Source organism: Pomacea canaliculata, linkage group LG14, assembly GCF_003073045.1.
Source record: "Pomacea canaliculata isolate SZHN2017 linkage group LG14, ASM307304v1, whole genome shotgun sequence".
Classification (NCBI taxonomy): Eukaryota; Metazoa; Mollusca; class Gastropoda; order Architaenioglossa; family Ampullariidae; genus Pomacea; species Pomacea canaliculata.
In genome coordinates, this window is record NC_037603.1 from 6,725,705 (window position 1) to 6,753,166 (window position 27,462).

At 38.7% G+C, this 27,462-nt stretch overlaps 2 protein-coding genes across 4 annotated transcripts in view; one reads left to right on the top strand and one right to left on the bottom strand.

Moving 5' to 3' along the window:
- LOC112555106 (multidrug resistance-associated protein 5-like) overlaps nucleotides 1-9,470 on the top strand; it is a 39,563-nt gene extending 30,093 nt beyond the window's left edge. The window contains 6 exon segments of the mRNA XM_025223316.1: nucleotides 311-400; nucleotides 689-878; nucleotides 1,495-1,733; nucleotides 2,048-2,161; nucleotides 2,371-2,535; nucleotides 3,117-9,470. Coding sequence (XP_025079101.1) covers nucleotides 311-400; nucleotides 689-878; nucleotides 1,495-1,733; nucleotides 2,048-2,161; nucleotides 2,371-2,535; nucleotides 3,117-3,218 — 900 coding nt within the window. The 3' untranslated portion in view covers nucleotides 3,219-9,470.
- Nucleotides 9,471-10,184: 714 nt separating this feature from the next.
- Nucleotides 10,185-26,114, bottom strand: LOC112555107. Of its 3 annotated transcripts, XM_025223319.1 has the most exons (20): nucleotides 25,887-26,114; nucleotides 25,381-25,428; nucleotides 24,628-25,021; nucleotides 23,876-24,078; nucleotides 23,061-23,357; nucleotides 22,616-22,737; nucleotides 21,695-21,768; nucleotides 21,231-21,351; nucleotides 20,925-20,999; nucleotides 19,844-19,932; nucleotides 19,178-19,251; nucleotides 17,654-17,742; nucleotides 15,991-16,142; nucleotides 15,036-15,113; nucleotides 14,124-14,184; nucleotides 13,743-13,818; nucleotides 12,661-12,776; nucleotides 11,646-11,789; nucleotides 11,357-11,413; nucleotides 10,185-10,816 (listed from the first exon to the last, which is right to left on the bottom strand). In XM_025223319.1, exons 5-20 carry the CDS (start codon nucleotides 23,212-23,214, stop codon nucleotides 10,592-10,594), a joined length of 1,707 nt encoding a protein of 568 aa, XP_025079104.1. In that variant the 5' UTR covers nucleotides 23,215-23,357; nucleotides 23,876-24,078; nucleotides 24,628-25,021; nucleotides 25,381-25,428; nucleotides 25,887-26,114; the 3' UTR covers nucleotides 10,185-10,591. The 3 variants fall into 3 exon arrangements, with proteins under 3 accessions (XP_025079104.1, XP_025079103.1, XP_025079102.1); XM_025223318.1 differs by lacking the exon at nucleotides 25,381-25,428; XM_025223317.1 differs by lacking the exon at nucleotides 25,381-25,428 and having other exon boundaries at nucleotides 25,851-26,114.
- Between the last annotated feature and the right edge of the window lie 1,348 nt (nucleotides 26,115-27,462).

Below are 27,462 nucleotides of genomic sequence, written 5' to 3' on the forward strand. Positions count from 1 at the left end.
TAAGGAAGAAACAAGTGCATTCAAATGCATAAAAATGTACTTGAGATTTACTATGAAATTTATTTTGTATCTGATGTCAAGATTCAGTTAAAGATGTTTTATTTTTGAGACTATAAAATAACGGCAAAATTAAAACCCAGAAATCTTTAGGAATGGCAGGTGAGTTGAGCCAAGTAGAGAAAAGTTTCAAAGGTATCCAAACAATATGCAGAGGATAAAACTCAACCAACCAAGCAAAGATTATTTACCTCTCGGGATGGCTGGTCCAAGAAGTACATTGTTAAAGCAATTTTATTTTTGTTTGCTGCAGATGACTGGACTTTTTCAATTCACCGTCCGCATGGCTATTGAAAGTGAGGCTCGCTTTACGTCTGTGCAGCGGATACTTGATTACTCAAAGGTAACTAATCTTATTACCTCTCACCCGTGCTGTGACTTCATGTGTTTTATTTAACTTTATTTCCTTGATCATACTCAGCCTTGAACAAACTGATAATATGGATGGCATGAGGTTTTATTTTAAAATTTAGTGCATGTCTATCTTTACTTGCCTGTTTGGTTCATAGGCATGTAGGCTCACACTTTAATTTCATTCTAAAAGCGCCTATCACAGGAATCCTCAAACTGTCACTAAAGCACTAAATGCACAGTTTAGTCTCAATAATGTCACTGACTATTTTTTCTGCAGACTATTAAGCCTGAAGCACCACCAATCATTTTTGACAAGAGACCTCCGATGGATTGGCCCAGATATGGGGGTGTGAAGTTTAAGAATGTTCAGATGCGGTACAGAGACAATCTTCCTCTTTGTTTGAAAGGATTGACCTTCAAAATCAAACCACAAGAAAAAATTGGCATTGTTGGCAGATCTGGAGCAGGTAAAATTCAAATTTGTTTTCTTGACATCAATTTAGTGGTTAATCATTTCTTGTTTAATTTATTTAAAAGTATTGTTATTAGCTGCATAAAAGTGTATGTTTTAATTTCTCCAACATTTTATTTTAATTTTTTTTTTTTGTAGTGACAGAAAGAATTTAGGTAATATGTGAAAAGAGTAGTTGCTTCAGGAAGTAATTCTGGTGTGCAAGCATAGCTGTGTAATCTAACTACACTTGGTCACCAACTAGAAAGAAAATTGTCTTTTTTTTTTTCTTTCAAATGTTGGAAAACTTTGTCCAGAGTACTTTTTACTATAGTTGCAATGCCTTAAACATTCAGAAAATATGCATGGAGAACACATGTTCAAGCAGGCTCCAAATTCATTCATATTTTTAACATCAATTTCAATAACTTATTATGTTGAAAACAATTGAACAAACATTTGACACACAAGTTTTGACTTTGTGGCTCATGTATTTAATTCTAGAATGCACAATATGTTTTTCACCAGTTAATGATGATGGTTGTGGTGAAAATATGGTAAATCACACATTTGACTTGAGAACTGAGTCATTTGTTTAAGTCATTGAATACCTCCACTGTTTTTGGTGTCAGGAAAATCATCACTAGGGGTGGTCTTGTTTCGTCTGGTGGAGATGTCAGGGGGCAAAATTACAATCGATGACATCGACATCAGTACCATAGGTCTAGAGGATCTTCGCTCCAAACTCTCCATCATTCCACAGGATCCAGTGCTATTTGTGGGAACCATCCGATATAACCTTGACCCCTTTCAGCAGCACACGGATGAGGAGCTTTGGTCATGCCTGGAGAAGTGCCATATGAAGGAAATGGTGAGCTAACTTCAGCAGCAATAAGTCCTTTTTGTTTTCACTTTTAATGTTTGAGCATTTATTTTTGGGGTTAGGGCCGGTTTCCTTTGTGCTGATCTGCTTGTCACTTTGAGGCTTTTCACTGTACCCAAATTCCATGCTGAAGGTTGCCCCTGTTATACATTACATGATATATTGAGTGGCAAAACACCATGAAGTACACATTGGAAAAAATAATCAAGTAAAAACATACATGAAATATTAATAAAAACAACAAAGACTGAGAAAATATGACATGATATAAGGTGATATAAAGTTCCTGTGGAAATTTTCAGATTGCATGCCTCGACCAGCAATTGGAGTCTCCAGTACTTGAAAATGGAGAAAATTTTTCTGTAGGAGAGAGACAGCTGCTTTGCATGGCAAGGGCTCTCTTGCGACACAGCAAGGTAATTAATTTAAAGCTAGTCCGTATTCTATTTTTTAAGCCATCTGTAGTGTTTTATTACCAACTCCATCATATAGTCAATACAAGGAATTTACTGTTGTTTATGTTTTCAGAGAAAGACTCTTGTGTTGCACTTTGGCAAAAATATAGAAGTTATTTTGAGGGAACACAGGTCATGTCTCACATTGGTGTTGTAACTTTTTACTTTAGATTTTAATGCTTGATGAAGCAACTGCAGCGATTGACACAGAGACAGATGCCCTGGTGCAAGCAACTCTAAAAGAGGCATTTGGGGACTGCACCATGCTGATCATTGCACACCGCCTCAACACTGTCCTTTCATGTGACAAGATCCTGGTCATTGCAGATGGCAAGGTAGGGCTGTTTGCTGCCTGAAAGCTGAAGCCTGCTTTTCATTAGTCAAGCTTTCACGATAAATCTTTCTTGAACTTCATTTGATTAAGTCACCAGTTATTTTGCAGTCTGTGTATCACATACAGGGAATGGCATTGTGTGCAAGAACCTTTAAAGTCATACCCAACCTGAATAGTCAGCTGCACATATCCTTAGCAATTATATCCAGTAAAGGTAACCTTTAAGTTGTTTGGTTTGACATGCTGAGGATAAAATGTTTGTGAGGGCAGTGCCCATCTCATCCCCCTTACTCCCTTTGAGAAGTGGAAGTAGATAGCTGAGGGGTTAGCTGAGTGCACAGATGTGCTGTATACTTTAAAGCAAACATTTGTATCAGTACCCCAATCATAAAGAAATTGGAACTGATAAAATATTTTCTTATTTTGCATAATGAGTTTAAATTCTTTTTTAAGCAAATTTTTTCAAGTAATTTTGAGGTATGTTTATTTAACGGAGAGAAAATAGTATGGGCTAGGGTATTTGACAGTGGCATTCATTCTCTACTATTACTAATATAAAAGCAATATCTCTTTTTTTCTAAGGTTGCTGAATATGATCGTCCGTCTACTTTAATGGAAAACCCAGACTCATTGTTCCAGAACATGCTGCGAGCAACAGAAGGGACTGAATTGGGTTACAGATGAGACTAGACATTAAAATTGTCTGGCTGACGGCATGACAATTCACTGATTATCCATGACAATGAAACTGATTGTCGACCAAAGATGCCATATAGTTGCGGTCATTTGTAGCATTTCAGTGCAAGATCTTGCCAAGTCACAAGTATGTTTTTTTCAGTTTTTTTTCCTGTGGCTTCATTCTTACATTTGGGTTGGGGAGTTAAATTATGAATTCTCCATGAATTAAGATACATCATCTTGCAGCAATATAATGTTTAGATGTAATATTTATTGTTGATGAAACACAAGGTATAAAACAAGTGGTCTGTGCCTATGGTATATTGGCCCCTACTTTGCTATGCATTTTAAAAGAATTTCTTTTACCCCATGTAAATGGACCTCTCTTGGTGGATTCCAGAAGAGCAGTCTGTGCTATGTGAGCATCTGTGTTCAGTCACGATATCAGCAAAACTTTTTGTAACTGCATGAGAACTGTCATTCAGAATCTCTATGACCTCCACGTGAGATATATGCTACATTTATTTATCACAAACCACTCTGCCACAATTATTAAAGAGTGAAAATGAAGTATTGTTCATTGTTGTTGATCTGTGTAATATGTTTTTCCATTAATCTCACTTGTCAGTTGTTGAGTACTTTAAATTGATTTCGCTTTCCTGTGATCTTTCTAGAGACTACTACTTTTTGACATGCTGGCAAATTCCCAGTCCTCTTAAACCATCTTTTTTCTGTGACCAGGGTTTCACCTATAAGACATTATGCTTTTAATGATCCCCTCTAAGGATCTATTATTTTGTGCATTTTGGAGGATGTCCTTGATGTGGTACCTACTGTACTTTTTTATTGTTAATAATTTGTATTTTTGTGACTTTTAACGAGTGATATTTTCTGTAACCTAAGGAATTGCAGTTTGTTTTGATTGGTAATCAGTATTTAAACCACTCAGTAACAATGAGGATGTGGCTGGCTCACTAGAGAATCTTTCCTGTCACCCATTAGAACCCGTGTTTTCATGTGCCTTTCAGACAGCAACTGTATGTAAATTATTGAGTGATATATGTTTTGAGTCCCCAATCAAGAGCTGTTGTTTTTTGGGTTTTTTTTTTTAATCTTGGAACTGTTTGAGAAACTTGTGTTACCTCCTAGTAAGACTCGACAAGGCAGGTGATGACATTTCTAGGACATTTCTTTAATGCTTTTAGACATGTTCTTAAACATGAAGCCCATTTATATTCCAATATTCTTTCAAAGAGGATTTTCATATTTAAACGTGTCTCATGCATCACAGAATTTGTATAGATGTTATCAATTTTTAGTCATGTTTTTACATTTAAAAAAAGTGTTTTGTAATTTTATATCATTATATAAGACATTAGAATGTGCAGTGGTATGAACATACTCTGCTAACCTTAGAAGTATTTATGTATAAATGATAATCAGTAGATCATCCTTTATTATTTATGATAGCTGACTGCAGTGTTTATTTTCCCTTCTATCTTTGTGTTTACAAATTTAAGTGTTTTCAGCATTTCTTTAAAATTGTAAACACTTATTCAGTATAAAAATATCTCATCACTATTATCTCCTCAAAACATAATAATAGATTTAACAGATACCTTTATAAAGTTCACAATGAGTTTCCTGTAATGAACTTTTCTTGTCATGCTGATTCAAGACATCGCAGAAACAAAAATCATCAAGAAAATCTAATACCCTTGGATGTTCTTAAAGAAAACCTTTTAATAACTATACATGTATTAATAATAAATGACAGAAATAATTTCACCAGAATAACAAAGACATTTAATCTCACCTCCTGTATATTCAATCTTTTTAATGAAAATCAGTAAGAGATTTTAGAAAAACGTTTTTGTTGTTTGCATTTTTCACTTTTGGAACATGATTGAAGTCATTGTAACTAAAAAAAATTTAGATTTTTCACATTGCCATTTTGTCATTTTGTGGGAGGGTGGGGTGAAAGAGAAAAGGAAGTAAGAGAGTCCTTGTGTGTATGTAGGATGGACAGGGAGCTTGGGTTTGTTTGAAACTATTTATCTGTAATGTGATAAAATTTGCTTGTGATCTCTGACATTTAAAAACAATCATTCCCTTATAGCAATATTCTTTTACACAAAATTTTTCTTTTACAATTTAAATACACATGAATGTCTTTTTACACTTAGGATTTATTTATATTTTTGCTTTTATAAAGCCTACACACAATGTGGCACTTGTATTAGCTGTGTGGTGTTAAGGTTCTGAAGTTGTACATAGATCAGACAAGCTGTAGCTATCACAGTTTTAACATAATCATATCAGCAGAGCTGTAGCTATAGCAGCAAGTTTTTTTACAAACTTTCTTCATATGCCGACCCATTTTAGGTTCTTTCTTGTTCAAGTTATTTTCTTGCAGATGTTATTCTTTCATATTGTACCCTGACTAGACCACCTAAGCTTTCTTGGCAGTCCTTGCACCCTTCATTATATCCAACGCTGCATGATGTCAGTAATGTTTTCACCATTCTGCTTTCTCTCAGATGTAAAGAAAATGAAACATTGACATACCAATTGGTGGTATATTTTTATTTGTGCAAAGACACACTTAGTAGTCATGACGCATGTTTTCTTTTCTTTAGTCATATGAGCTGGTCTCTTACATTTTATACTTTGATTACATGACTTGGTCTTTTGATGGCCCTGGCTCAATAAAGAGAAATTGGTGATCTAGATCTATTAAGCAAATACATTTTTAATTAACCTCAGAAAGGGTTTTTTCTAGATACACGTAAATGATCTTTGATTATGTGGTTTGTGTCTGATGTTCAGATTTTTTAGAGGGTGTTTTTGAATGTACATAGTGAAGTGGGGGAAGTTGAGAAACCAAACAGCTGGCATTTGTGTTTTCTTCGATAAAAAGAAATGGTTCCTTTCAATTGTTCACAAAATGGGAAAAGGGACTCTTAATTGCTTTTAAATCTCTTTGAAATATGAATAACTGTGTTGAGATAAAGAAGTAATTATTTCTTGGAAAAGGTTCTCTAATGACTAACATTATTTTGAATACAGTTGAAGTTTTATAAAGTGCTTCCAGTGTTTTCCATTCAGAGAGAAAATATTTTAATTATGGTTAGACGTGATATGTAATAAGATCACATGGAAATTCGGAGCCTGCTAGAACATTTTGTACACTGACACTCATCAGTCCTTGGCAAGTGATGGTTGGTACTCATGTTTACTATGCAATGGTAGGTTAATTGCAGTAATACATTCTATTACTATTTCACTGTTAAGACGGGTACATTTGAAGCAGTTTTAGTTGATGACCATCAAACTAAAAGGACTTAGAATACTGTTTCAAATGGTGACATTTCTTGACAGGAATAGATGGACGTAAATTTTGGGGTGTAAATTTCATGTATATTCTCAGGCATATCCTTTTTTTGTAAATTGAAGGTGCATTTACTCACAGTGTTCATATTTGTAAATAAGTTATGATCATTTTAAAAGTTAAGATTTTGATAGGAGCCAAATGATTGTCACAACTAAGCCATGCTATCATTATCAATCAACATCAAAAGACAAGGAAAATAGATATCATGAAATGTAATGTCATCAAGTATGGGGTTAAATGTTACCCTGAGATTATCTTTGGTGGACCTAGCCTTAGTGTTTGTCCAGCTATATTTGCAAAAACTGAAAACTTATGAAATGAATAAAATAAAATATAGCCTTACATCTCATCCGTGATGCAGAATTAAATAGAATGTTGTAGAAAAAATATGAATGAAAGAAATAGCAAAAAGAAAGAAAAATCTATTTGTGCCCGGTGGCTAGTGTTAAAAATAATACACACCTGGCAAACCACGGAGATATATGTTTGCAAGAGAGACTATACATAAAGCTTTGGTTTTTGCGTGGCTTATTATATAGTTGTTTTACAGCAGGGATCCAACAGTTAGTAAAATCAGCTTCTCTACCTTAAAACGTCAGATTCATAGCTTTCACTACAGACATTGCCACAGCTACCCGATATTTCAATTGCTTTAATTATTTCACTACAAATCTACTGTTCAAAAATGGTGTCTGCTGGGAACTGCAGCACTATTATTTATAATCAAAACAGTCATATTTTATGAAAACAATTGTGTATTCTGCAATGTGCAATATAGAAATGCTTGGATACATACATTCCACTGTGTAATATGAAATAGTGCAGCTAACGGTATTGAGTATGAGACTTTTCCTAGCAAACATTTGCTTTTGATCAAGTGATTTATTTGTAAATAAGTAAAGGTAAATGTCAGATTTTGTATTAATAGCATGGATTTATCATTATGAAATAGTAATGTGGTCTTTACGATATGGTGAAAATAGGGAAAAGTTGTCAAGGTCTTGAACGGTGTCTTGATCAGTTGATGCTGTTACATTGTGGCCAAAGCTGTAAAGCATACTTTCTGCTCAATATTTGTTTTTAACATGATAAATTCATTACAAATTGGCTGCTAGATAACTAGATAACATATTAACTGTGTGATAAGATCTAACAGTTTTGGATAAGAGAAGCCATTAGCATTACTTTGAGATTCTGCCACCGGCTAGAGGTGATTTTGTTGAAAAATCTGTTCAAATGGTCTTTTAAAATCTCCACTGCACCATTACATTTCACTGGAAGAACATTAAGCATCAAGCCATGAGAACATACAAGTTAAAGCATAATCGGTGGGATATACGATTTCAAGAAGAGCTATGGTGTTGCTTTTATTTCCCACCTAAAGAAATACTAGAAAATGTTAAAGTTCATACATACCTGCGAACTCCCTTCCTCCCCAACCCTACTCCTTCAGTACATGCTGGCCTAGTTCCCTGTCCTTTGCACTATGCAGTTTGCTTATCACCCAGCATAAACTGCCATATTGCAGGCATTACTTTTCTCTATAGACTGAGTTGGGTGCCTTCTCAAAATATTTGCATATTTAAACATTCTTGATGCTGGTCTTGTATGGGTGATTTTAGACTGTTTGAACTCATGATTTCTGAGCTAAGTCATTGTTAAGAGCAATAATTCAGTCTGTTGTAGCCAGTCTTTTCTTTGTGCCATTATATCATTGCTACTAGCAGTAGTGAGACTAAACATTGATAAAATTTTGGCACAAAAGTACTTATGTATGCTTGACATAGTTTTATTTGCACCACCACTAAATAGAAAACCAGTCCACAATGTACTACATGGACTTGGTCTAAAGCTGCCATAAGCTTCTGCTAAGGTGTATACCATGTATGTATAAATGTATGGGCTATTTTTCTTTTCTTATAGAGACAGAGTCTGTGTGTGTGAGTGTGTGAGGGTGTGCATATTTTCAAAAGCAAAATAGCATCTGAAGCAATAACATTATTTGTGGGGAGGCAAACAGAGAGCATCGTTTTTGGTTTTTTTTTTTGTTTTTGCTTTTTCTTCTTATTTTACATGACATTATTCTGTTCATCAAATGATATCTACACTTTAGCATAAAATCATGATCAGAAATTCTATATTCTAGGCATAAAAAATTCTTAGTAATCAGCTAACTTGATAACCAAGATGTTTTCATACTTTTGAAAGTATAAACTAAGCAGACTTGAAGAAAGGATATGTTTCTTAGACAGTCTGTACTCAAACATTTCTTTATATTTATCCAAGCACTTCATTTATGTTTGCCATGGCATTATCCATTTGCTGATACTAGTGTTTTTTAATATGGTTTACTGCTACATTATTTGTAGTCTTTCATGTACAGAGCATTAATCACCTCTATACACTTAATAAATTCAGTTATTACAAATCTTTAAACCTACAATCTGTGTCATTGCTTTCATGTATTTTTGTAAATTGGATTTGACTGAGGAGTTTGGTACTTCATTGTATGTGTATATGCAGATCTTTGTTGATATGATATATGATATGATGATTCACGTATTTGTAATATCTGACATTGACATTGTGATTAGAGTTTATTTGTATGCAAACCATTCCTTCAGATGCATTTAAAAAAATCAGAGAATCTAAACAGTGTGAACTGTAAGGTTATATTTTTTTTTCTCGCTGCATTTTATAAGAGTTAAACATGTTTGATGGTTATAGCCTTATGTACATTTTGATTACCTAGTTATGTTGAGTGTGAAATATCAAAACTGTATTTTCGTGCATGCAGCAGGAGTTTTTTGGGGTGAACTCCATATGTATGTAATGCCACTGAATAAACTGGTTTGATGGTGTTCATTTAGTCAGTTGGTTAGATTGATGAATGCAAATAATTTTTATGAAATCAGAGTACTCAGTTTTTTTCAGGATTTCTTAATGCAAATTAATGTAAAATTATTAGATTGCCTTAAATTTTTTGACATACTGTAAATCTGAAATTCAAAATTACTTAAAAAATACACCAGGATAACTTTTGTTGGCAAGTACATGTGTAAATGTGATAGTTTTGTAACATTTTACACACAGTCCAGTAAGTTTTAGACAATGTTAACTATGCTTATGTCGGTGAACTTGCAGTCTTCTCAATTTGGGGAAGTGTTGGAAAAATGTGATGTGATAGAAGGAAAGGCAGCGAAGGAGAGGAGATGGGAAACACCCTCCTAGAAAAGCTTACCCCGAGGAAAGAGTTCCCTCTCACTCCCTAACAACCAAACGGTCGCCTGCTGCTTCACCTGCTTTAAGAAGCAAGTGTTACTAACTCAAGAGAACAGGCAACTGTCATTTCTTCCCAAAAGACATACTAAAGGTAAAGGTCATCCCCTAACCTGTTCAGTTCCTTAACCTCACTTTTCTCGGGGTCAGCTTTGCGTGAGAGTGGTACCCATCTCCTCGCCCTCCCTTCCGCAATCCTCTATGGAGTCAGGTACCTATATTACCGCCTGTTGGGTGGACTGGGGAACGTTTGCTGCGCTGCTAGGGTATCGAATCAGCGCACTCAAACAACTCGGCCATCCGCTTCCCCGTACTAATGAGTCTGTTTTAATGAAAAGATTCACATACAAATGACAGAAGTATAAGGTTATAAACAAATTGCAGTAAAAAAAAAAATCAATGTGCGATACAATATACAAACTAACCAAAGCATGAGTGTTTGTCCTCACTCAAACAGCGTCCAGTAAAGAAATAACGTATAGTCTCTAGCATTTGCGTCTACGTCCTTGTGTCCCTACATCTTCGATAGCTCATTATCATACGGTCAAACCATAAGTCCGTTAGGTCGGCATCAGTCATTCGGGTATCGTAAAGTCGAGATAAGTCATTCCGACATCCCAAAGTCGACATAAGTCATTCCGACATCCTAATTCCCCACTTTTCCCCACCCTGATCCCCACTGCCAGCTAAAGCTATAGCACGACTCTCAAATGTTGGTGTCGCCGCTTGACTCTCGAAACAGCTTTACGAAGTAAGAGTCCAGCACGTGTTCTAAATACACGTCCCTGTTGCCCTGGTCTTTCAGGCGGTTCTTGATGAAGTCGTCGGAGTATTGAATGGTTGTGCAGTTCAAGAGTTCACTCGTCTCGCCCACTGCCCAACGGCAGAACCACTTTTTGTCCAGAACTATGCAGTCTGCGCCCAGGCTGACCTGCAGACACAACTCTTTTAGCGACAAGCGGTCCGGTGTCCAAATTTTGCTACTTGTTACAAATGAATATTTGTATTCTAACGACTGGGTAAAGCTGAATGCAAAATACCACTTCCTAAAATCTGAGTAAATGGTTTCCCTTCCATTCTCTAGACAGATTAATTGAATGTTAAACCCAAAGAAGCGAAAAGCAGACATCAAGAGTGCACATGGATGGTACAGACAGTGGAGAAGATGTTACTTTGGTGTATTTGTAAACAAACGTCACGCCATGAGCTTAACTTCTCCTTCTGTGCATGAGTGTGTCTACAGAATGAAAAGGGGACTGGCTACCCACATTTGCTATTCACCCAGGTTAGGACAGCAGTATATTGTGTTCAGTTATATCCGGTCACACAGGCAAACACACACTTTTGAGGACGTGTACCGACACCAATGGCGTGCGATAATACATGTCTATGAAATCGAAAAGTAGGATGAAGACTTCCTGATATAACTTTTCCTAATAATAAACTTCTTGTTCTTACATGCACGTCTTACCAGAATGACTGAACGAGAATTCCTGCGTTGCTTGAACAGCGGCACCTGGTCCAGACCCTGCAAAAAGGAAATCACCAGCAATCCCAGCCGACCGCCCATCCGTCCACGATGAAAAAAGTCTGAACTTAACGCTAGGTGGCGCTCATTTTTTCATTCGTGCAATTAAAAGTACTAACATCATCACTACCACTCATCCTACCACTTGTACTACAACTAACAGCTCATCCTACAACTACTCCTTATACCACGATACATTATTTGGTAATGGCATGGGACGGCATCCACTCACAAATATGTCTTCCTGCCGAAGGATCTTCATCGGGATGAACTTGGGCCTGTCAGGCTTTTTCAGTTTCCTGATGAGCAGCGGGTCATGGATACTGGTCATGCGGACAACCGGCCACTGGAATCGCTTCCCTCTTTGGCTAATTATCTGCCGACACAAAAGTATTTTCTTCTTACTTATTCTTAAGTGACTCGTTGGCGTTTGATCTTCGGAGGACAGCGCTTTGGTGAGAAGCTTTGTCTTTATGATCGGGAGGCTGGGGTAGCTATGCATTAGTCATGGCGGCGAGATACAATCACTGTATTGGTAGCTAGATATCGTCATAAATTTATAAAGTCTGTTATATATACAATTCAGTATTGAATTATAGCTATACACCCAACTCATTCTACAACGACAGAATTCATGTAATATTATTCAATCGCTTAATTATAGAATTCATTCCATAACTAGAGAGAGAACTTTTCCACTTCATCGTCTTCGTACGTTATAGTCGGAATGTAAACTTGGACAATGGTGACAATGTGAGGCCTGATGACTGTTCAGACTTCCCTACGTATGAAGCAGCCCACGCCACTGACCACTAGCACTTTGGGGTAACTTGATCAGTTGGATAAAAGTTATGTCAACATATAGTTATAGCAATATACAATAAAATATATTAGTAATAACATAGTAATTTGCAGTAACTTTACCCTACTTTTATGCGTGTTATTTGGTCACTTGCTCAATTAGAGAAACTCTAGACTCCTCGATCATCGGTTGCTTAGTCGTTGAGGTACTTAACTTTATTGGTTCGATTCAAAGATTCGAAGCAGCTTTTGCATCGTCAGACATCTTCATAATCAGTGCAGCCATCGTCATTCCAGGTGTCTTTGTGTAAGCTGAGTAACAGTTATGTATCGTCGTCGTTCTATGTCTTTATATTACAAACATGGACTCATTTAGGAAATATATTTACTCAATGTTTGTTGAAGACGGGACTATATTGTTGCCGTGTGGTCAAACCAACTCTCACCGTTTTCCAGAAAACGTGTTCCGATTTGTCCTTCATGTAGGGAATCTTCATACGACTACATTCAGGTTTATGGATGAGGTCGAACGCCATAGATGTTTCACTTTCATCAGTCGTGGCTGACAGAAGGACAGCAAACACTGAGAGTTATGCAGAAAATGAGCAAAAAGATGTCTCGGGTGCATTCACGCACTCGCACTCAATCTCTCTCTCACAAGAACTTTCACACAATTACATCCATGTTTAAAGAAGATGGCAACAGATGTTTTCAGCTTATGTGTCTTGCAATGTGTTTCAGCCCCCTCCTTGTCCCTTCTTCCACGGTGGACAGCTCACGACACCTTAAAGATGAGCTTTCCTAATGCCAAACCTAGATCGCGAGAATCGGTGATCTCGACGATCCCCGGATGTTTACTGCTTTGCGAGGTACCCGGGAATCGTAGAATCATGGGAGGGTATTACAGAGGTAAACAAACCTTTCGTCTTCTACCAAAATATTTCAGATAATTGGCTGAAACGAACCGAGCTCTTGCGACAAAGGAAAACACTTTATGCATCTTAGCTTCGTTACTCATAAAACTGGTGTGAGAAATTTTGATTAAATTTAGTTCCTTGCACATTTAATTATTGCATAAAACAATAAAACTAAAAGGGCTTATTTTTAAATTTTAAGGATCAAGTATTTTAAGAATTCTATTGGAATGATAACGTGATCAGTATATGACCGCCATAATCAGGACTAAGCCGGAATTTGCAGTTCAAGATATCAAGGATCAAGAAGATCGGAGATGTCAGCTTGAGGATTATTATATTAAGAACAGTCTTTTATTTTCATGTTAACTTGTGACTTGATGATATACAATAGTTTCCTCATAATATCATTTAATGTCAGATGTCTGCAAAATGTTCCTTGACTTGAAAAAAAAATCACTTAGAGCAAAATACAAACACGACCACGTTGATTAAAAGATGAAGAGGACAAGTCCACGCCGATCGTCTTGTGATCTAGAAGTAAACTGTTGTCACGTGATATGCGTTACGTTAGCCTGAGTAACGTAAATGTGACGCAGACGACATGAACTCACTAGAAGAAAATTTCTTGCTTTTCTCTGGATCAATGTCATCCGGCCAGTCGAGAAAGCGAAACACTTTGAGGTGGCCCTGAAAGAGAAAGGAAGAGAGAGAGAGAAATAAAGAAAGAAACACAGCATTCAACTATTTCTTTGCATTAGTGCAGGGCCAAAAAGTAAAGATCATCCCCTAACCTTTTCAGGTCGTTAGGGGTTGCAAAATTGTTCATTACAATACACAACTAGGACTTTTAAAAAGCATTGTCAGCCACACCACGTGATTACAAATGGTTATATGGTCTGACATTATTTTCTTACTAACGGGTAGACAGCAAGTATAACACACACACACACACAGACGATACAGCAAACGTTGGAAGCTTGCTGGCCACTGACCGAGCGCACGATGTAGATGTTGGGCGAGTTCTTGCTGTCGTGAGTAATGACAACGTTTCTCCTGCAAGCAAAAGGCAGATTTCAGAAATCACATGAAATGAACCCTTCAGCTTCCCCATCTGTATTTTAATCTGCTTGCTGCCTGATGATCTTTGTACCTGACTGCATCCATGAACTTGCCTCCCTTTCTTACTCCCCTCCCCCAACCTCCCTCGTAATAGAAGTGTTGTGCCTGTACTACAGTTTCATCCTCTCTATGTTGAAGATGTTTACTACGTGCTAGCTTCTCTCAATCAGTCCACCATCAACGGGTCGCCAGGGACATAAACAACATGAGAAAAAGCAACGGCCTCTGAGTTGGAAAAGATGACCATTTTTCCATGATGCTCGCTAAGAGAGCGGAGATCCGTCTGAAAAGGATGTGAAGATGCGTAGATGTTGTGTGTATAAGTTTCGTATTTGAGTAGACCAAGTTTAGTGTGATAATAAATTGCGGAAAAAATAATTATATTATTTTGCGGTAAACTCTGGCTGACTGTGGAATTATAAGTGTGATCCAAAATATGAAAGAAAAAGACCTGCGGAGAATTATAATACCTAACCCTTGTATAAATATTGTTGTATATTGGATTTCCTTTACGAATTTCTTTTCAATTATATTTTATTGTTTCGTATACTTATATCTTCATTAATTGTGAGAATGCTCTATTTAATTTCAATGACGTGATGAATGCCGATGTAATGTTAAAGACACCTGCCAAAGTCAGATAAGTGATAACTGGCGAACCCGTACAGACATGCGCTGCAACTGGTTACACTGATTCTTACTTGAAATAGTGAACTGAACACAGCTTACGTAAAATAGTGAACTGAACACAACTTACTTAAAATAGTGAACTGAACACAACTTACTTGAAATAGCGAACTGAACAGTACTTGGGATGGTGCAACAGCTGCTGTATGGGCCAGCCCTTCATGATGTCCAAATTTCTGTTAAAAGCAGCATGTGCCAAAATTGGGAGTCAGCCAAATCCCTTCCATTCATTCATTTCTCACCTCTCACCTCTCACCTCTCACCTCCAGCATCTTTCTGTCTACACTTTCATACGTCAAGTCTCGATGATACACGCCATTTACAGCAGTGACACACCTGTCCACACCTTTACCCATCTTCCCAATTTGTTCCTCGTCTCTTTTTCTCATCGCTTCTCTGTCGCCCACATGCTCTAGTGTATCGTCTGTCACATCAGGTCCTTACAGGTAGTTCATGGAATCTGTGGCCATGAGCCTCGTACAAACTACACCCTAAATCTGACGCAAATTGCTGCTTGTCGCCTATCGAGAAGGACCTAATAATCATTATGTCAGTAGTGACAATTTAATTGTAATGTTGACAGAGGCTAATGATTGTCATATTGTTAATGACCTAACGATTTCCATTGGATAGTGATGATCGTCACATTCTTAGTCAAGCGTCGTTATGTTGGTAGGAGAAAAAATGACAGTCGTGTCAGTAGTCATGAAGAATGTTAATGAGCGAATGATATGACTGGTGGCTGTCACATCAGCAGTCACGTAATGATGGTCATTCATGAGAATGTCGCTGTGCACCTTTTCTAAAGGCGCTTACCTGCATAACCCAACCCTATTCTGAATGCGTCATCTTTAAATCTTACACTTGAATTTAACATTACGCTTGTGCATGTCATGGCGGCGAGCACTTGCCCTCATGACGCCGGACACTTGCTCGCTACCTGCATGACCTCCAGACTCGTCACCGTGGAGCTGACGCCCATGGCGCCCACTAGCGGCCGACATAAGAGCACCTTCGCGAGCGACAAGTGAAGACTACAGGCAAGGTACTCACTGGAGGAATGGCAGATGCGGAGAGATGAGGTGGCCTGGACCCGTGGACACGAAGATGTCGACGTAGTCTTCGGCGTGCACAGTGATCAGCTGCATGTCGTCATGTGACATTACATTTCCCGTGCGGGGAATGTTCGAGATCAAGGCAATTTCCTGATCCCCACAGAAAGTACGCGAGAATAGCTCGGGGAGGGTTTTTTTAGGGGGGGGGAGACTGGGGGAGGGTAGAAAGCAAATGCATACACATACACATACACATACACATGCACATACACATACACATACACATACACATACACATGCACATGCACATACACATACACATACACACAGTAACTCACTTAGACCTATGTACGCACATTTTCGGACAACAAAGATTTTTTCAGTGGAAGCAACCATTTGAGAAACCAACCTTTCACAAAAAGACATTCCTTTTGCCATGTTGCGTATCATTATTATTATTATTGTTGTTGTTGTTGTTGTTATTTTTTTTTCACAGTAAAACTTTTCGTTAGATGCTGTTTTTTGCATATTTATTTATTATTATTTATCATTACATTTTATGTGCTTTATTTAAGATGCTTTCAATCCCTGTTCTTAGTGTTAGTCACACAGGGTTCCCAGTCACTTAATCCCCAGACACTTCATCCCCGACACTTCATCCCCGACACTTCATCCCCTAGACTTTTAATCCCCAGACACTTCATCCCCAGACACTTAATCCCTAAACTAAATCCTTAACTATAAAAATTATGAAGTCAGCGAAAAATTTAATTGAAATTCAAATTCAAATCATGCTATTAACTTTAATGTCATTTGAACATCTACAACATTAGTTAAAGTTCATATAAGCTAGTAAATTTAATGTTCTTCAACAATATGATATGAAAATTGTTCTTGAGTGTTGGGGATGAAGTGTCGGGGATGAAGTGTCGGGGATTAAGTGTCTGGGGATGAAGTGTCTGGGGATTAAAAGTCTAGGGGATGAAGTGTCGGGGATGAAGTGTCGGGGATGAAGTGTCTGGGGATTAAGTGACTGGACACCGTCACACAGTAGCCAATAGCCAGCTGATCCAGTAATCGAGGCTAAGCTCTGGCTTCGACTTGCAAATCCCTAGACGCATTATACCCATTGTTGACTATTTTAAAATACGTCACCAGAAAGTTCTGTTTTAAATAGCGCTCAAGAAAGGTCAATGCCCTAAAATGTTGAGGTTTTTGTTTAGTTTAGTACCGAAAGAGATAGGTTGGAAGATAAATGGATGAACGGAAGGTTATTACATTTCAAACAGAGGGTGAATCATAATCACGCACATTCACAAGCAGACGCCAAACACTCATTCATGCCACCAGCAGACATCAAAGACTCACGTCCCCCACAGACATCAAAGACTCATGTCCCCCCGCAGACATCAAAGACATGATCCCCAACAGACATCAAAGACTCACGTCCCCCCCCCCCCCGCAGACATCAAAGACTCGCGTCACCCACAGACACCAAAGACTCACGCCACCCACAAACGTCAAACATCACGTCACCCACAAACGTCAAACACTCACGTCACCCACAAACATCAAAGACTCGCGTCACCCACAGACATCAAAGACTCACGCCACCCACAAACGTCAAAGACTCACGTCCCCCACAAACGTCAAAGACTCACGCCAAAAGTCATGCCAGGACGAAGGAAGTCGATTTTCTTCACCTTCTTCTCGCCGGTGTTCGGGTCAGTAGCTACTCTCCGGACCACAGCTGCACGTGCGTACGTACATAGATTTACGGACTTACGGACTACAGTGATACCTCGGTTTTCGAACATAATTCGTTCCGGGAGGACGGTCGGGAACCAAATTGTTCGAGAACCGAAGCAATGAAACCCAAAGGAAATAATGGAAACTGGATTAATTCGTTCCAAGCCCCAGAAAATGTCTATTTACTGGCCTAATTTGTATATAATATGTAGAAAAACATGAGTCTCAACAAGAAATAAGAAATAAAAGTGTATTTATTAAAACAAAAAACAAAAACCAAAAAAATGTACAGTACAGTAAATTGTGTTTCATTTACTGTACCTGTACCAAACTTTATGGCAGGAGGGAATGAATGTGGAGGGAGGAGGGAAGGGGGATGGTTATTGTCGCAAGGCGCGCTGGGCCGAAATGAACGCCATTCGGCTCAACTCGGCTCATCTCGGACGTTCGGATGTTCGAGTTCCAAATATTTGTTCGGATTCCAAGACAAAATTTTCTCGAATTTCCTGGTCGAATACCGATTTGATCGAAAGTCAAGGCGTTCGAGAACCGAGGTATCACTGTATTTTTTTTCTGTCTGCCTACCTGTATGTCCTCCTTTCTGCTAGTATTAGAGTTTGTATATTCAATTAATTAGTATTTATGCATGCAAGAAGACATTCCTACAGATAAGGTAGAAGTGATGTTTCGCAAATAAATACAAGAGCTGAGGATGTGAGTCACGAAGAAACAAAAGTTCAGCTTCAAATTTAGCAAGCCAGTGGCAGTCTTTATGGGGAGGAGGACAATGCCACAGTTTTAGAGGGTAAGGATAACTGATAGTTTAAAAATTCAATACCACGCACATTTAGGAATGTTAGAAATGTCACATGACCGATTTGCCACCACATTTAGTAATAAATAACGACTACCCGGCAGGTCGGGAAAGAGAGAGACCGGGGAAGGAACTGCTAACTCTCTGGTTTAAGTTATTCGCTGTTTTATGGGGATTGTGGTATGTAGTCTTATGTTGAATAGATTGTTAGATTTCTTTTTTGAGCCATTGCAGGGACTGACGAGAGCGTGTTTGAAAGATTGTAAGGTTTGTTAATCTCTCTTTCCTTTTGTCTCTCCTGTTCTCTCGTCTTTCTGTCTCATCTATTGATGAACCAAACTTTTCTCATGGCAACAAAAGTCTACTTGTGAAGCGTCAAGCCCTGATAAAGAAAATTTGTATCACCAAATGTAGACTTTTTTCTTCAAGCTTAATTAACTTTAGTTACTCTTTGCGACTATTGTTAGGAAGTCTGTAACCTACCCTAACGATCAGATAGCAGTGCCTCACGCGCTGATGACTACGACATACTCGAATGTCCCCGGTAGTGAAACAGTCAAACGAACTGAAAAATTGGTCTTAAATTATAATAGTGACATTTTGAATCCATTGATTCACTTACCAGTACCAGAAGCTATAATGTAGAAGTGGGTTGCCTTGTGTCCTTTTCGTATTATGACCCGTCGTGGTCCTAACCTGGAAACAAAAACATGTGCGATGCATAGAGATGCGTTAACACGTGGGAGAGATGCTTGAACACTTGGGAGAGATGCTTGAACACTTGGGAGAGACGCTTTAACATCTGGGAGAGATGTTTGAACACTTGGGAGAGATGTTTGAACACTTGGGAGAGATGCTTGAACACTTGGGAGAGACGCTTTAACATCTGGGAGAGATGTTTGAACACTTGGGAGAGATGTTTGAACACTTGGGAGAGATGCTTGAACACTTGGGAGAGACGCTTTAACATCTGGGAGAGATGTGTGAACACTTGGGAGAGATGTTCAACATCTGGGAGAGATGACGGATATTTCCTGTTATCTGTTGTTTGAAGGTCTTGATCCCCAGAGTCGGCCAGGGGAAGTAGGAGGAGGGGGTAAGTTGACTTCTAACTAAATATTTATCCTGATACAAATCCATAAACTACTCTCCATTCTTTTATATTCTTTCCCTTTCATACTGCGCATGTCCTGACACCAATGGTAAGTGTGGATGTGTGCGCGTCCGTTCTCGGTGTGAGCGTGGGTGCAGGGATGTATGTGTGTTTGCTTTCCACGCTCATACTCACTTCAGGTATTCGGCCCTCCGGATAACCTTCTCCTGAATATCCCTCGGGAACTGGGCGAACACTTCAACTTTCTGAAGCTCCCTTACAGCCTTTGACATAAGACATTCACATTTCTTGCATCTCATTATGCTTCATGCAGCTTGACATACTGTCTTTCCACACATTCTTCATGCTTGTAATACAAAATTACTTCCACTCCACGGAGGGAACTCAACAATCTTGAACATAATACACTGACAATATTAACCTACCATTTTTAAACATTCTGCACAATGTATATTTAAAAAGGTATAAAAAGGCATAAAGCATTTCTCCCTCCACCTGCGGCAAGTAACACACTCTTCAGCTCCAAGCGTGAAGGATCAAGGACTCTGACATGACCCTTAACCTAAACATCTAATATTGTCAGGTCATAACTCTAAGATCGGAAGTTGATATCGTCATCCATCTCACCTATCTGATCCGTTCCCAGCCTTTTCTCCCTCTCCACTGCCCAATGACTAATTCCTTTATTCTCTCCATTATTCTCTTTTTCCCCGTTACTAAAATTTTTCATCATACAGAGTGGTCACACATGTTATAGTAACCTCTGAACATTACGCAAGTGAGGGTGGAAGAGAAGTGTTTGTGTGTGGTTAACTGATAAGTAACCCGTAATAGTTTGACCACGCTTGGAAAACTTGTGTGCGAAGTCACAGGAAACTGATAGTTTTGGGACAAAAGTTCAAGATATTGGAACTTTGGCCAACATGTTGAGCTACATCCAAACATTTGTCAAACATTGGCCATTTGATATCCACCCCGCCCGGTTAAAACGGCCTTAATAAAAACCTTGCAAATAATAGTAAAACACAAATACATTCTCGGGTGCAATATTACAAACACTCAAAACCTCTCTTGCTCGAAATATCTTTATCTTTCGTTTTCATTCGGTTACTCTGGTTGTTTTCTCGAGCATGCTAGCTCAGTCTTTGTGTTTGTGCAGAACTTGTCGATATGTTTGAGCAGGCACCGGAAAGATGTAAAGTATCTCACCTGTTCGCTCTGCATCAACGTGTATTGTCAACCTACGGCGTCTCACCTGGTCCAGTTGCGACAGTGTGCGGGCTTCTGGAACCTGCCGCAGCGTCTCCTGCACGTCACTGCAGATCATCAGCTGAAGATACAAAAGGTGTAGGATTACCTCAATAGAAGCGATCGCCTGTAACGGTGAGTTATTTTAAATCCTCGCCATAAACGGAAACAGCAGGGAAGGGAGGAAGAAATGAAAGAACTGTAATCGTAAAAGAAACAGGCGCCGAATCCAGGTGGTATTGAAGAGTGTGATGAGGAGATGCGAATGAATTAAAATGTTGGTAAAAACCGGGAATCAAAGTGAGCGGCTAACCTCCTTTCTCGCCTTGTACTTGTCGACGTCAATGTAGTGACCCTTTGCCTCCCCCAGGTCTCTCCGTGCGACCTCGTAAAAATCAAGAAAGCTGTTGACCTGCTGGTCCAACTCGTACGACCTGGCGAGGTCCAGCGCCGATGTTTGAAGTTTAACAGAACAAGTTGTTTCGGAAATTATCGCTAGAAGAGGTTTTCTCTTATTAAGACGTGCTTTTACATCTAACGAGTTGTTATGGCCTCCCGACATCAGATTATTATGTTACAACTTCTATGACACATCCTGTATCTTCTGTTCGCATACTCACACGACTCCATAGCCTCACTTCACTCCCTAAAATCTTCTGATCCTGCACTCTTGTACTAAGACAACTATTATCATAGGATTCATTTAATATCCACATAATTACGCACTTCAAAATAAATGTATCGCATGCATACAAGAAAAATGAATCGTAAAAAGACCTTTTTGCCATTATCCGGCCTATTCTTAAGACGGTAATTGTTAAACGACAGGCAGTCTTCCATCGTTTCATTATCTGCGACAGAGAAAAATCATCAATGCTAACATCAGGTGTGACATACAGTCAGTACAATCTGTTTTGTAATGAGGAATAGAGTATGAAGTGATGTCTGTTATGATGTTGCAGATGAATCACAAATGCTACTTAGCAACAAAGTGGTTAGGATATTTATTACACCTATTGGGAATCCTAGACTCCTCCGAGAGATCTGATCAGCTGTTACTGAGTGGTTACCAGGCTACAAGTATTCAAACATATGGGTTCCATTGTCAGGTAAGGTTGTAAGAAACAGCTGTAGTCTTGTGTTTCAGATAGGGAAGGGTAAGAGAGAGAGAGCATTGAAACATTTTATTAATGTTTTAAAAACGCTAACATGGTTCTAATAGCTTTAAAGTTTTAGACGAAACATCTTAGAAACAGTTTGCAGATAAATATTTTAACCGAAACAAGGTCAAGGGACAACTGACTGACAGGATAAAGTGTTGGCAGCTAAATATTCCGATGGTCACTATAAGCAAGTAGTCCCCGCGCATAATATGTGTTAATGATTACTCCAGTTCACAACATTTAGCATGATGTATTTAGCACGAGTCGTGAAGTCATCAGACGCCATTTCGGTAGTCTAGTTGTCCCAGTTAGCTGGCAAACATGCGAACAGAATGTGTGTACAGCTGATCTTTTAACTTAGACGAAAATCCGCTCTAACAAATTCAATAGAAATCATGAGTAACATTGTCAGGAGAATTTTTTTCAGCAGCTCAGCTCTGCGACAGCTACCAAGATGGCGCCTTCGAATGTCTCGGCTACTGCCAACGTTTGGCAAGCAAACACTATGCTGTCTGGAATGTAAAGGTTGTCCCACCTTGAGGCCAAAAGATGTCCTCCTTCTCTGTGACAGCCTCGCATCGGCCTCCGTTTCCTCTTGCTTTTTGAGATTCTTGTTCCCACTGAGCAACCTAGTTTGCCTCTTGGTCATTTGTGGGGCTAATTCATAGCAGACAGGACCAGATGTGAAAAAATTACATTACTCAGACATACACACTCACAGAGAGAGAGAGATGCATGCACGAAAGCACGAGAGTGAGAGAGACAGACAGATAGAGAGAAAGATGGGTAAGATGCTTTCCTTTCACAAAAAAACTGTTCTGCATGCACCTAGTTTAAATATCTAGAAAGAGGGATAAACCATGCTTCTTTAGCCAAACAACTGAAGGAACATGATAATACTTAACGGTTTTATCGTTAAAGGAAAGCAAAGATTGAGACATCCACAATGACTGGACTAAGAATGGACGAGCACAACTCACGGTATCCCATATGTTTTCGCCAGTGGATCGAGCCTGAAGAAGACATGGGCCTCTCCACACCTCTGGTGCCTGAGGTGAACATGACACTCCGTTTGCTGGCATCAGAACTCTTCGGTCGTTTAGAGGATTCCGTGATTGGCCGTTTCAACAACATAGGTTCATTCTCAGCTAGAGTAACCTTGTGACGACTGGCCCCTTAAACACGGCTTGGTAGGATCTGCCGTGATGGGGCGTTTGGGAAGATCAGACAAGTCAGGTTTAGACTGTCTCCGTCCATCGTCAGATTTCTTGAGGATCCTGAAAAGCACACACAAATGACGGACATCGTTAACACACGAAGTTGTACTTCTGTGCACATTATGTAGCACGAACTATTTCTTTTAAAAAAGCCGAACTTTTGTCTTTCTTTCTGAGAAAACTTGTACTACCGAAATGAATAAAAATGTGGTGCTCTTTGTTGTCAAAAGTCTTGAAAATCTTTGGATGTTGTCAGAATAGTTACTAGATGTCGATGTCCTGCTGGCCGCTATATTGTAACCTAATCAACGGTTTCTGCAGGGTGTCATTAAAATGGCTTGATAAAAAACACATTTTGTAATAATAAAATAGAACAAGGAGAGGATTATTGTATACTACATTTTCTTTTATAAAGAGCTCCCTTGGTGGTGCTTCATTGAAGGGAGCGATCATTGTCGGTTATAAACTAAAGTTCGCGTAGAAAATAACTGATGGTCATTAGATGTAGTTTCTCGCACAAATCATCATCTGTGCCCCTTGTATGACAGGAGAGATAGTTATTTAGTAGCACTGGTTACCCGGCCGCCACCTTGTTCCACCCCATTGAAACATCCGCCTTTTCCCTGGCAGCCGTCTTCTCCTCCAACTTAACCCCCGCCATCAGCTCCTCCTGTAAGTGCTTCTTCTTCTGTATCCATGAGGAATAAAAGCTGTATGCGTGTGTGGCCTTTGGCTCTTTATCACGATACCACGGAATCTCATGGTTGGCCATCTTGCACACCTATTGTCGAGGGCATCAAAAAGGGGGTAAATAATAGAGAGGTATTTTACTTATTTATTTACTAACTTCCACAGCCACACAGTAGGTCATCCGTTGTTTTATTTTATTTACCTTATACGATTACTGTAGCTATGTTTCCTTTGCGTGAGTTCAAGGAGAATAATTACACTTTAACAAAACGGAACAAAAGATATATATCTGTGGGGGAAATGGGTCCAGAGCTCGACCAGTTCTGGTATCTTTTTGGTAACTGCATTTTAGTTGCAATTTTGTTTTCAAATACTTTTTTTTCCGTGATGTTTCAATAATGATACTGTACACTTATTTTTTTTATAAAGAATTAATAATTATATAAATATTAATAATGATGTTAAGAGAGTCAGGCATTTTATTTCAGGCCTCAGAAGGAAGGTGTTGTTTAGTTTTGAGGTAAAAGCTTTTCTCGTAGTACAAGTGCGTTTTGAAATTAAGTTTAGTTTAGCTAAAGCTCTGTCAGAAAGGGGAAAACTGTTCTCTGATACAGTGACTGCGAATGATGTAGCCAGTTACCTGCATTCGTGTGTAGTGTGCTATGTGAGGACTGGGATGTTCTTCTGTCCAGCATGAGGCACGAGATCGTTTTGTTATCGGCACCGTGGTGCGACGAAGGCCGTAAACACCCTGAATAATACTCGTTTGCAGCACCAAGGGCGTCATTTCCTGCTCCATCGAGGATTCATCACTGCTGGTGGCTTGCCGATGGTCCTGGGTGTCCTCATAATTAAGAGAACCGGAAAAGGTCAGAACGCATTGCTTTCCAGCGAGTGCTTCACCTTTTTCAATGAGGTCCGTGTGTTGAAGGCCGATAGTGAGCCACTAGTTCGAACATTTTTTGGGGGAAGACTGTTGCGGCTAGGTCGAGTTTCTCCGGACATGTGTACGTGGTGTGCATACAACTTTCAACCTGTCAAACACAAGATGCACTAGAAAGTAAGAACAGAAGGATTGTAGAAAGGAAAAACTACGGTATGACTAGAAGAAGGTTGCAGAATGTTGTAGGTAATGAGCATTTACAAACCATCCTATTAGTGAAAGTTCCTTAAACTGACTGGTAGTAAAGGTAAGTTGTTCACTCTCTCTAGAGAGCTGAATATTGGAAAGGGAGCCCAGTCCCCTCCTTCCGCTAGTTTGACCTCCCCTGATAAATATTAGAAACCCAACACGGTTTTACTCCAGGGCTCGAACCAGCGACTCTCCAGGCCAACCAACCAAGGCCAGGTGGAGACAAGCTGGAGTCTGCTGACATTTTGAAGGTTAACTAACCATCCAGCTAGCGTGCTAGGACCTCAGGCTATGATTTCTTTCTGAAAACTGTAAAAAAAAAAAAAAAATGAGTAACTGATTGCGTTACATGCACTCAACCCTAGTTACCGGTAAAATATGGTGTGGGGCGAAATAATCTGGAAGAAGGAGCCGAATATATTTGCGTTCAATCATTAGACTTAAAATATCCGTTGAATGCTTCTTTTATCTTTGATAATTATATCCATATATGAAATTTCTTTTATTAGCTTTTTAAAAATTTTATTGTTTAAGACCATTCTTGGACGACTTTGCGAAATTCCCTCCTGTAAGGGGACATCATATTATTCCGAAGTCTAAATTAGATCTGAGACTAAGATATGAAAAATATTCCTCGAGAGCATCGTCCGAAATAAAATATCTACCAAACAACAATATGAGAAACAAGAAATTCAAACTAAAAAATGTCCAAGTGTAAGAAAAGGCGTTACAGGCAATGAATTGTTGGTCAAGCAAGGCTTTGCCACCTGGAAGATTTGTCCTCACAGTTTCAGTTGATCCTCTCCACTTGTTCAGATCTTTCCTCTACCTTCACATCACTCTCAATCACTTTCATAACGGTTTCTGTCGCTGAGAAGATTTCGGTCTATATGGATAAAGACACAACTAGAATGACTCGAAAAGAATAATTGTAACTTTTATGTCATCTTGCCTGTTTTTCTACTGGGGAGTCGCCGCCATCACAGCGTTTCCGGAGCAACCACTGTCACGTGATCGCCCTTTTTACAAGGCAAGAAAAATGCTCAGCGAAAATCATTCAAACTAGAGCTTAATGTATCACAAAAAATATTTCGGTCATATTTTACGACTAAGAGACACGAGAAAAATTATGTTAAAGTCATTTTTCTTAAACACACGTCGAGAAAACAAGAAGTAATGAAAGGGCAGTATTTCTAAAAATAACGTCGTCTGCGTGAGGTGAATTCGAAGAAAAAAGATGCAATACTCGATAAAAGAAAATAGAGGACACAATGTTGTTCTCTTCGACACTCAGATACTGGCTATAAAAGCCAGTGGATTAACTTTGTTCAGACGTCTGTGCATGCAGATCTCTGCTTTGTTCAGACGTGCCACACTGTACTTAAGAATTCTCTTAAACATTTCCAAAACAATTCTTATCCAGTCACTTATACAGTTCAGGCAAGTCTTCAACTTGGAATAAAAACGAAATCTTCCTACAGCAGTGCAAACTATACAGGAGCTGTTAAAACCAACTACAACAGCTGGTAAAAATTCGGAAACAAATATCAAGCACCAGACATGCAACATCGACACTTTCTACTCCCTTGTGGTCTACAACTAAGATCGTGACACAGTCACAAACACATCATCAGTCGTACCCTTATCCAGCACAATGCTAACAACAATTGACAGTGTGAGGACATCATTGATGTGCGTGCTCTATACAGCTAAATAAAAACTGAGTGCGAAAAAAACGTCTGAAGAGCTGAAACAGAAACAATGTGAGAAAGTAAACAGTAAATTCCCCATGCTGTTAAATGAGGAAGATATAAGTTTTTACATTGATTAATACGTTTTTCATAATGATATATTTTAATGGTTAAAAGTTATTATCAGCAGTCAGCTTTAATTATAAAAAAACAATTGCAGAGCTGGAAACTAACCATCTAACGAAATAGTTAATGGAGTATATCTTACGACTTAGACAAACACAGATTTGAAATGTGTTTATCTTTTTATTAACAATAATATGAATGGAAAAATTAACTCAAATGAGTACACTAGTAACAGACAATCATTAATAACACAGCAAGAGTTCAATGTCCGTGATTATTGCCTATTAAATTTTTATCTGAAGAAGATTTACATACAGACGTGTAATACAAGTCGTGACTTTCCAGTCTGTCAAGTGAACTTTAAATTTTTTTAACTTCAGTTGAAGCTTCTGAATAATGTTCAAATCTGTAGGATTCTATTCAAAAATCAGCCGTTTAATTTTCTGGGCAATAAATGCTTTTTAAACACGACAATCTGAATGATGTTTCTTCATCTGACTAGGAGACATGCAGAGATTTGTTGGAC